The sequence below is a fragment of the Acinonyx jubatus genome, chromosome B1, assembly GCF_027475565.1.
Source record: "Acinonyx jubatus isolate Ajub_Pintada_27869175 chromosome B1, VMU_Ajub_asm_v1.0, whole genome shotgun sequence".
NCBI lineage: Eukaryota > Metazoa > Chordata > Mammalia > Carnivora > Felidae > Acinonyx > Acinonyx jubatus.
This window is the reverse complement of record NC_069382.1, coordinates 135,609,126-135,620,976: the sequence shown is the minus strand read 5'-3', so window position 1 is coordinate 135,620,976 and position 11,851 is coordinate 135,609,126. Positions and strand designations below refer to the sequence as shown.

Genomic DNA, 11,851 nt, shown 5'->3' with positions numbered 1-11,851 from the left:
TAGAAGTAAACTGAAGACAGTCTTCCAGAGGGCATCCCTATAGCAACCCTGAGCAGAAGGTGCTGCATGGAGGCACAACAAGGGCACACAAAACATTTGCAAAGCTGCAGGATGCTTCCTCTGAGACCCCTGGCAGCATTGCTTTTGACACCTGAGTCTCAAAGTCCCTTAAGAGGTAACAGGGGGATGGTTCTCAAAATGCCAGATTACGTTGATGACACTAGACCAGCCGCAAGACCTCTTCCTGCTTGAATAACCTTAGGATTTCCAGCTTTCCATAATGCAAGATCACAAGCTCGGATTCACCAGAGTGCAACCTTTCATTAAACACCTTCTGCTTACTCCAGATGCCAGCCTTTGTGGCTCTCCAAACAGAAACTGAAAACAACACTTTCCTTTTGGTCATCCACCTCTAGGACTTCAGGAGAGGAAAAGACTTTGCCAGAAACCTCACTATAAAGAAAATCAAGTGGAAACAGATCCCTCATCAGGAGTCTTTCCCATGGAGACAGGTGGACACTTGAGGCAGGCTTCTGGGGGAGCAGCGAGTCCCTGGAAGGAGCCTTCTGCAGTTCTCTTCACAGGCAACCAAGTTCAGGTGCTTTTGCGGCAAGCTGCCAGCTCAAGGCTCTAATTAATTAAACTGCTCTTCTTGCCAGGGATATTGGCCATTTGACATCTCAGTTGGAGACTGGAGATCACGGAGGTTCTGCTTTGGAAGAGCAGCTCTGCTGTTATCACATTTGATCTCCCCGGTGGGAAAACCCAAGTGCCCAGAGTTGCAATAATCATGTTAAGTGCCAGTTTCCTTTGCCAAAAAACAGTACACTCTTTTCTTTATCCTTCCCTTGGGGAAAACTCCCACTGAGTCATTTACCGGGTTCTCTGCTTATCTTGCAATTCCATACCAGCAGCATCATTTTTTTTCAACATATGTAGGCAGTCCACAAGCCCACACAGTCTGTGGTTTTAAAGATCATTAAATTTAGGCTCAACCCCAGAAGCAGGACAGAGCACATGATCTCCTATAACAATATTTAAAATGCTAGCAACAGTGGAGTTATCCCACTAATTCCAATGGGGCAGGCAAGTCTTTGAGAAGGCCACCCTCCAGCCTCTGACTCAAAACATAAATAGTCCTGGCCACCAAGCAGAGAGAACCCAGAAGGGCATTTAGATGTTGTCCTGGTAAGAGAAGAACAGGAGGGGGAGACTGACCAAATTAGTGGCTCTCCCAGGGAAAGTTATCACAACCTCTTCTCTGCTATCAAAGTATTTTGTTTATACAGTCATTATGGAACTTACCCTGTTGTGATTTATCCAAGTATAGTATTGCCCACCCCCCTAAACTATGAGTTCATTCATGACAGGGACTCATTTGTCTTTTTTTTTTTAAATTTTTTAACATTTATTTATTATTGAGAAAGAGAGAGACAGAGCATGAGCATGGGAGGGGCAGATAGAGGGGGAGACACAGAATCCAAAGCAGGCTCCAGGCTCTGAGCTGTCAGCACAGAGCCCAATGTGGGGCTCGAACTCACAAACCACAAGATCATGATCTGAACCAAAATCGGATGCTTGATCGACTGAGCTACCCAGACGCACTTATTTGTCTTTTATCCTCCAAATAATCATGAAAGACTTTCAATATGTACTAATTAATAAATTGGGGAATTTATTAGGTGAATCCAAACTACCCTTTCAGTCAGGGCCTAAAGAAGATTTGAATAAACTTGATGTGTCCATGGGGAGTAGGATGGGGAGATGGACACAGCTTATAACCTATACCTTGTTACCTGATATATTAGGTCAAGGGAAGAAAAAAGGAAGTAAGGAGGGAGGGAGTAGAGAAAGCTAAACAGGGAAATGAAGAAGATGAAAAAGAATAATAAATAAAAAAGAAAAAGAAATTTGTGAAAGTTATTGAAATGCATAGGCTAGAAATTATGGTTGCAAAAATGCCTGGTGTATGTTATACCTACAAAAAGGAGACAAACATAGGCCAATGGGCAAAAGGAACTCCTATCTCAACATTTAGAAAAGGCAATGGATATATATTTATTTGAGGGACAGGGATGTTTTATATTTTATTCTGTACCTCCAAGCAAGTGATAAGGTATTTTTACCTACCTGTGAATATTCTAGGTGCTGGCATAAGAGGACATACAAAGAGTGGGTTGTCCCCATTCCTTCCTTTTCCACCTTGAGCCTTCTGTTGGAAGCTTTTGGTGGAATGATACTATGCCAAGTTTACAAATTTACAAACATTATTAAATGTCTACTATGGACTCAAAGTTGTGAAAGATGCTAGAGATACAGAAAAATGTACTCACTGTACTATTAGAAAGGCTTTATGTTTCATTTATTAAGAAATTCTTTGCTCCTACAGAGTTGAAACCCATAATAATATTGAACTTGAGTGCATTCTCATTATTAAGAATTAGAATTACTAAGAATTAGAGACCCATACAAGGGTATTTCTCCAGTGCAACTAGTTTACATTTTGCAAATGTGCATTTTAGCTCAAGTCTATTGATGTATTTTCTTTGATGCTGCTACTCTTTTAGAGCAAAAAGACAAAGAGACTCAAAATACCAAGGCTCAAATTATTCTCTGCAAGCACAGGGGTGGAATAATGAACATCTCATACTGAGACACTATTCTAAGAATTTTACATGGATCTACCTATTCAATCCTTACAACAGTTCTATAGGTTTATACCATGATTTGTCTCATTTTATACATGAGACAAGTGAGGTACAGAGAGGCTGAGTAACTGTGGGCAAAGTTATAGAGCTGATGGATGATAGAGCTGGGACTCCAGTTAATGAAATTGGTCTCCAGATCCTGTGTTCTTAACCCCTGCACCATGTTGCATCTCGGGAGAGTGGGATTGGAAAAATGAAACAATAAAAACCAGAATCAGATAATAAGAGATGAAAGAAGAGTGCATGGAATCCAGAATCACCTATCATATCCGAAATATTGCAAATGAATGCTAAGAACTCTTTCTTTGCTAGGAGAGTAAGGCTGGGGAGAGGCAAGGAGGCAAGAAAGGAGGAAGGGGTAAAGTGCTTCCCTCTGTTCAAGGAGATACACCTGTCCTTTCCATAAATTAGTGGCCTGTGTTGGCACATTGAAAATGGGATAGAACTTTGCAAATATACATATATCATCCCTTACCCAACAGAGAGCACTACATCAAGTCAGCAAAAACAGACTCTTCCAAAAATGAACCTTCCTAGCTTCCCAAAAAAACCTATTTAAAAAGTAAACAGGGGTGCCTGGGTGGCTCACTTAGTTAAGTGTCCAACTTTAATTCAGGTCATGATCTCACGGTTCATGGATTCATACCCCGTGTCAGGCTCTGTGCTGACAGCTCAGAGCCTGGAGCCTGCTTCAGAGTCTGTGTCTCCCTCTCTGGCCCACCCTCTCTTTCTGCCCACCCCCCCAACTCACACTCTGTCTCTCTCACTCTCTCTCTCTCTCTCTCTCTCTCAAAACTAAACATTAAAAAAAAATTTGTTTTTAAGTAAACAGCATTTAAATTTATTTGAAATGATGCCTTTCATTGTGACTGCTCCAGAACATGGGATTCTATCTTTCAGGGGGTGGAGAGGGGAGGACAGAGGAATTTCCTTTATGCTGACAGGGTTGATTTGCTCTTATGCCCTTTCTCAGGGGCATGGGGAAAAGCCACCATGACCTACCAGCCCAGAAATTCTGCCAAAAAGCTGAGACTTTGGCAGCCAGCTTTGTAGAAGTCAATGAACACTGTCTAGCTATTGTCTTAGTCTTTGAAAGAGGAAGCCAGATACAGTATAGTTTCACAAGGCTGAGGAACCAACTGCGAGTAAATATCTTAACTACTGATATTACTATCTTGGGCAGTGTTTACCCAGAGACCGATTCATCAACACTGATGAAAAACTCGAATTTTCCAACATACATTCTATATTCTTAATTATCTCTTCCTGAAGTAAAATTACCTTGCCTATGTGAGAGAAGCATCACTTATGTCTAATAAAAATAAAAATATCACACAGTGGGCTAAGAGACAATATGGGTACATGCTCTGCACATTCACATATCATTAGTAATAGTGGATGGGCCCAAGTCAAAGCCAAGGGCGCATAGTTAGCACAGTCAACACAACCACATATAATCCCACAAATTGCTGCCACCAACAGATAGGTTTCCTTCAGGTTCCCACATATTCTAAAAACAATATTTTCTATATGATAAGGATACATTTCCTAAACATACTATTTTTTAAAAGTTGTCATTGATATGGGTTAAGATATCAGAAGTCCAGGGAGAGAGAACAGAGGGACATACAGAGAGAGAAATGGAGCTTTACCCCACCCATGGTACAACAAACTATCAAAATGGTAGCTGAATTTTTAAAATAAACTCTCTAACCAGAGGAACCTATTGTACGAATACAGACAAGGATTGTGGCTAGGATTCTAGGTTACCATATATAGATAAACATTACAACAGGATAAAGCAGGTCATTGTGACACCAAACCGGAAAACCCCTATTTTTCATTTCCAAGTAATCTGTGAATGGAAATCTCTAATATTTTAACTCATCCCTGGGATTCATTTTATCCCTTCCTCGCCCCATCCATCACCCTCACCCGTCCATCACCCCTAACCTATCTCTGACCTATACACCAGGGGTGGGAGTCAGGGTCAGAGCAAAAAGCCTCCGAGAAGGGGTGAAGATAATATGTTTTTTCCATTATTTCAAATTAAAGTATTGGAAGTTCAATAGTCCAGTGACAGAATGTCCCTATACAAAAATAGCTGAGTTGATATATCTGGGTCCAAATATCTTGCAATGAGAGATTTAAAAGTATCAAGACACAAAGATATAAATATCAATGAACATAAAACAGGTAGCAGGAGACATGGAACATGCTTGAGGATCATTCTCTGCTGCTTGTTCCACAGTACACATCCCCCCATGTGTCTACTTTAGTTAAATAGTGTGGGGTAGAGAGGTTATAGAAGAAAGAAATCAGAAGATATAAATTATGCCTATCTTATAAGAGTCTACTTTGATTTAATACATGTCCTAGAGTTATGTCTCTTCATATCTTGGCATATTCATCTTTCCTCTATAACATGTTTAACAATAACAACAGCCTTGCAACAGGAGGAACTCAATAAATAATCATGAATGAATGAATGGATTCATATATATTCCCTAAATGTTTTTAGGTTTTCCAAATTAAAGAGTGGTAGTGGTTAGGAGGTAGGGTATTTGCTATCTTTCACGAAACACTTCAATCCACATCCTGCTGCCCAGCTATCCATTAATACCTTATTTTAGTGCAGAAATTGTCTTCAAAAATAAACTCTGAGTGTAAATATTCTTTTCTCAACTCCTAGGAAAAGGGGGAAAAAACTTTTGTTTTTTTTTTAACAAAATAGTCCCAGAATATTACACTAATGGACAGTCATGTATCCAGCAAATCCATTCACTCAATAAAACTTTATTAGCTCTTACTACCAGCGGGGTATTATTCATCCTAACAGAATCAGTCATTGTTCTTCCCCTCTAAGAGAAGATAGTTCAGAGGAAAGTTGAACCCATAGATAAGTATTTAGAATCCAATGGCAGAAGGAAGTAGCAAAACACTAAATCAATGGTCCTGGCATCAAACTGCCTGGATTCACATCCTGGCTCCAACACCCACTACTGGAATATTCTCACACAAGGTCTTTAATGTCATTAGGCTTCAATTTCTTTATCTGTAAATGGTAGTAATAATTTTACCTACCTCAGAGGACTGTTATAAAAATCAAATGATAGAATCCATGTAAAGCACTTCTCACAGGGACAAGAATATGGTAAACATTTGACAAGCTTTGTGGTTGTTGTTAGGTGTTATACTTTGGTGTAAGTACAAAATGTTATGAACTCAGGAGATAAAACCACTCATCTTTCCTGGAGAAACCAAGAAAGTCTTTGAAAAGGAAATGATGCTGTGAGGGGTCTCTCCGTAGAAGACTAAGTTTTTAAGCAAACAAGAAAGGGAAGACAGCATTCAAGAAGAGGAAACAATTTGTACATAGACACAAGGTTATCAAAAAGTTTTGCATTCAGAAGCAGTCTGCTCAAGGCCTCCAGATCCCAGCACCTAGTAGAATACCAGGAGATGCGGCTGAAGATAATGGGAATGACTTATCAAGTTATACAGAGGAGTATGGGGTCTATTTTGAATAAAATTTGAAGCCCTTAGATGTTTTTAAATAAAATTTGACATGAATAATTGTGTTTGTTGTTTGTTTTCTAGAAAGTAACTCTGGCCGTGTTTTGGAAAATGGAATGAAGAAGAGAAGACTTGGTGTAAGAAAGGAGCAAAGAAGGAGTTATTACAACCTTCCAAAGGAGGAATAAGAAGGAAAGGAAAGAGATGATAGATTCTAGGGGCATCTAAAAATGGAATTTACAGAATTTGATAACTAGTTGGATGTGGAAAATAAAGGAACAGGAGAAATCAAGGATGACACTGAGGTTTCTAGCTTGGAATGGTAAAGCCATTAACTGGAGTGGTGACTAGAAGAGAGAAAAGTTCAGCATGAGAGAGAATATGTGTAAAAAATTTGTTTACATTAAAACATGGTCTATGGGACACCATGGTGAAAAAGATCTCTAGTTAATCAACAACACAGATCTAGGGTTCAGAAGAGATTTCATTACTTGAGACACAGATTTGAGAGTAATTTTATTAAAACAGACCCCAACTGAACAGGCAAGACAGCCAGAGATTGCTGATCATGTGCATGGTACTATGTAAAATATTGTAGAGGAATATCTGTAGGCTAAATAAATACTGTGGAAGCAGTATAGTTGTGTAGACTCAAAGTTGGTTGACAATAATACCACCTTCTCACCAAAAAATTCAACAAAAAAGTAGATGAATTGACCAGAGTTGTCTAATGACATGGCCCCATTCTGTCTCCCTGCTTTCATAACTCCTATCCATATGAGTTCTATCCTTTCTTCCTTCCCTGCTACTTTACAGCAAGAGGTATCCATTCATGTATATAAGGTTAATGCTGTGCTTTAGCATCTCTTTGCCTTTCTATTGTCTTCTTCCTAGCACTTAACCATGCTTGCTCAAATCTACCCCATCTGAAGAGACGCTTCCTCAACCCAGTAACTCCCCACTAACTACTCACCTCTTTCCTTCCTTTTCCAACACTTTCCTTTAAAGAAGACACTCTACCATTTCTATCTCCTTCCTAAACTCACTGTAACCTGGCTTCTACACCCATCACTTGGATCTCACTAAAACCAACAATGACCTAGGATATCGATAAACCTAGGGGATGTTTTTCAGTCCTTATTTTACTTAACCTTCCAGCAACAGTTTTTATACTTGTGACTACCTCATTTTTAACGACTTTCTATTTTTATTGATTTGATTTCTACGACATCACATTCTTCTGATTTCTTCCAGCTTCTCTGGCCCTATCTTCTCACTTTACTTCACAGGAAATAGTCCTCTCCCAGCCCTTATATACCAATACTCCTGGATTCTTATAAACATTCTTCAATTCTTCTTCACACATTCCCTAGGCAATCTTGTCCTTTCCTCCTCTCTCAATCGTTCTATATATGCATATTCCTCCCATATTCACATCTCTATCTTAGAATGTTTTCCTGAATTATAAACCAACATACCCAAATGCCTGCTGGTCATCTTTGCTTGGAGATCTTACAAACACTACAAACCTGACATATACCAATCTGAACTCATCAACTTCCTCCCGGGCCCTGTTACCTGAATCAGTATATCAATAAATCAATAAATCCAAGATTTAATAAATCAGTAAATCCAAACTCTGGGTTTACAAGGCCCTCCATTATCAGGCTTTTATTTATTTATTTATTTTTAAATTTTTTTTTTTTTTTGGTCTTATACTTTGGGTATCTTCAAGAAGTCCACTTCTTCAGGAAAGTATTCCCTGACTCCTAGATTAGGTTAGGTTCTCTTGGTATAAGATCTTGTAACCTCCCAACTGAAAAAGAGAATCATATCATCCATCACAATTTTACTTGTCCAACAACTATGTATATATTCTATGAGGGAAAAGATCATACGTAACTTGTTCACCATGATATTCCAGTTCAAAACATATAGCAGGTTCTCAGTGAACACTTGGTAACTGACTGGCTGGATGAATGAAAGCACAGTCACAGAGACTATGCTACTTTGTGCATGACACAGAACTGAGAGAGGTAGTAAATAAGTTGGATAACAGAACTGGGTTTTAAAATTATCTGGATTGATCAAAATTATAAAAATGAATAAAATAAACATAATGGCCTATATTCATACTCAAAGACTCATCTATATAAATTTATAAGAGAGTCATGTTTTAATGTAGCTCATGTGAAAATATCTTAAGAGCATGAACAAGGACTTCACCCTTCAAAAGGCCCACAGAGGGATATGACTGATAAATAGAAACTGATGCCATCTTACACCGTGTTACTAGACCATTAGTGCTACACAAAAGAAAGCCTGTAGATTGTCCTTGCATCATAGCCCATGTCTGACGATGTACCTGGTATACACCAAGTATGTAAACAAAGCTGCTGAATGAAGAGTGAAAAGTCTCAAAGTGCTTTTGCCAAACTGACCACAACTGAAGAATAATACATAATTTTTGACATTGGTAACAAAGAGTATGCAAAACAAAAAAGGATTACCCGGTCTAGAAATAATAATAATAATAATAATAATAATAATAATAATACCTAATAGAGCATTGATTATGTGTTGAACACTGTTCTAAACACTTTATGTATATTACTCATCTATCATGTGAAGTAGATAGAATTATTATCCCTATTCTATAGATGATAAAAGTGAGGCACAGATAGCTTGTGTAACTAACCCATGGTCACATAAATGGTAAGTAGCAGAGCCAAGTTTTGAAACCAGACAGACAGATCCCAGCAGTCTATGATTTTGGAAATCAATTATAACAATATTCTACTAGAAATAAAGAAGGAAAATCATTAACCCATAGGTGAGCTGAAGAGAAGATTCAGAAGAAAGCATATTAACTGCCTTCATACTTTAAAACTTAGAAATCAAAAGGAGACAGATAATGGTTCAGTAAAATGAAGAACCCTCTAATAGTTTGATTTGTCTCACAAGTGAACAGTCAGAGTCATTGGGTTCCCTGTCAATAGAGTATCAAGGTAGAGGCTAAGTCCATCTTTATATGATATCAATGGCAGTCCCACTCTGGGAGAAAGGGGAGACTAGAGAAGCCCTGAAGTCCCTTCATCCTCTAGGATCCATAATGTTAAGAATATGACACGGACCTTACTCTCAGACAGCCAGACCAAGACGAACACAGCAGAACTCAATCAAGATGGAGATTTAATAGGCAATAAATAACTATCAAGATAATGAAATGGATGGCATTCAGAATAGTGGATTCTCACATCAGCTTTAAAGATGAAGATCCCAGCTACCTATTTCCATATCAAGTAAATTCATAAGCAAAACCAGCACAGGAAAACAACGTCATGATATAAAACCCTAAGAAATGCCAAGTTACTAATATATGAGGCACAGGTCAACTCTTTATGCACCTGGTTTTCCATATCAATAGGTAGTGTCAAAGAATTTATTTGAGTTGTTCAGACTGTGAAATCGCTTCTTTCCCCTCAAGAAGGAGAAGATCTAGTTAAACCTGAGATTAAAGAGGCAGATAAAAGTGCCCCCTGGACTGTGAAGGCCAGGAATTAGACACGCTGCTACTGCTATAGCAGGCAGTCTCCAGACATGATCCATTACAGGAACGTCTTCCATCAGATGCTAGCGAGGCTAATCCTTTTGCAAAGCATGACAGCTTCTCAAACTTGACTGTGGTGAATCCAAACCAGATTTTTATGCTATATGATCAGCTTTCAAAATGCAAAACCATTTTTATACTGTGTTGAGTTTATGTTTATTACATTTAAATTTGGAAACAAAGATATAGATGCCTGCAATGCAGCTTGTCCTGGACTCCCTTGATGCTCATCTTGCAGAATGAAATGTCAGATAATAGCAAGATAGAAATATATGCAACCAGAGCTGCTTTATAACAAAATGCTGTCAAATGATAACAGAGTTTTCCACATCCTTAAAGAGAACCATTCAAATTGCCATCTCTGAAGAAAGGGAGCTACAACATGTCACCAGGACATTCTCATTGATCCCATAGCTTTTCCATTGAATGTCATCAACTCTGAAGCCTTTTAGTACTCTGACAGCAGGTTAGAAATCTTGGAGGCCAACTTACCTTTTTGCAGTCAGAGAAGGACTTTTCGCTGGCCAATGTGCTGAAAATGGAGGTCTACAAAACAGGAAAGCGGGTGACACATTAGAATCATCAAAGTGTAATGATATTGACCCTGCCCTGTTCATTTGCAATCCATAGTGGGCACCACTTCTTATGACCGCATTGATTTCTCTGTATTTTAAAAACTGCCTGCCCTTCACTGTTCCCACTGCCACCTTACCCAAGTTGGAACATTGATTATGGGCCAACAACGATAGGGTGAGATAAGACTCTTATATACCTTTATTTCACAAACAAGGTAGCTGCAGCACAATTTGGTTAATTGTCAAAAATCACATACCTTGGAAAAAGGTGAGGAATCAAAGCCAAGAAGTCTGACTCTAGAACCCACCTTGGTACTCTATCTTAAAGATGTGCAAAATGTCAAATGCCCAATCTTTCAGATGAAACCTATTATGAGCCTGAGTGATGAAGTGGAGCTTCTCCCCATTGAAGAGATTTGTGAATCTGAACAGCAGTACCAGGTCTTGCCATCTCATCTCTACTTTCTTTAGCACGTTTGTTCTCCCCGTGATTTACTTTCTAGCTATATGTTTTTATTTTCCTGGCCTCATGAGCCACTAAAAAAGCACTTTAGCATATAAGGCCAATTGGGATTTATATGCAAGCTTGCTCCTTTTGGACTGTTTTGTGAAGAGTTAAAAGATTTTGTGGTCAACCACATAAATGGTACAGAAATATTTTTCAGTAAACCTTTCTACTTTTTCTTTAATTACAAAATATATATTCATAATGAGTCCATCTCCTTTCAAACCTATTCTCTTGAGGTACTCAATAATAAAAATTGTGAACACAAAATCCTTACACACTTTCCCCATTTATCCAAATACATATTACATTATACATAATTACATGAATTACATATTAATTATCTGTATTATGTTACATACACACGTACAGAAATTTCTTTCTTTCTTGAGATATCATCCTACTTAAGAACACAGTATCAGTGGGGCACCTGGGTGGCTCAGTCAGTGGAATGGCTGACTCTTGATTTCAGCTCAGGTCATGATCCCAGGGTCATGGGATTGAGCCCCATTTGGGCTCCACGCTGAGTATGAAGCCTGCTTAAGATTCTCTCTCTCCCTCTGCCCCTCTCCCACTCACACTCTCTCCCCCTCTATAAATAAATGAATGAATGAATGGATATAGTATCAGCACCTTTCCAGGTCAGTTCATATAGATTGGCTCATTCTTCTCAATAGCCTCATCATATTCCATAATAGAGATATGCCATATTTATGTATGCTTTCCTTTATGTATGGATATTTGGTAATTTCCAGGTTTTGGACCTTTTGTTGTTGCTTTTTGCTTATTTTTGTTTGCTGTTACAAACTATGTTACAGTAAACATTCATATAGATATAAATATGAATGTATATACATATGTATACACACATACACATATTTATGCCAATAATTTTATCTTGGTTGGAGAGTCAAAGAAAAAAGAAATGTAAAACAAA

At 38.4% G+C, this 11,851-nt stretch overlaps 1 protein-coding gene across 1 annotated transcript in view; it reads right to left on the bottom strand.

The window, feature by feature from the left end:
* Window positions 1-3,490: 3,490 nt before the first annotated feature.
* The window catches only part of LOC128314279 (translation initiation factor IF-2-like), a 201,523-nt gene continuing 193,162 nt past the window's right edge, over window positions 3,491-11,851 (bottom strand). Inside the window, exon 5 of the mRNA XM_053216170.1 lies at window positions 3,491-10,380. Within this exon, the coding sequence (XP_053072145.1) occupies window positions 10,267-10,380 (114 nt within the window). The 3' untranslated portion in view covers window positions 3,491-10,266. The remainder of the gene's footprint in view (window positions 10,381-11,851) is intronic.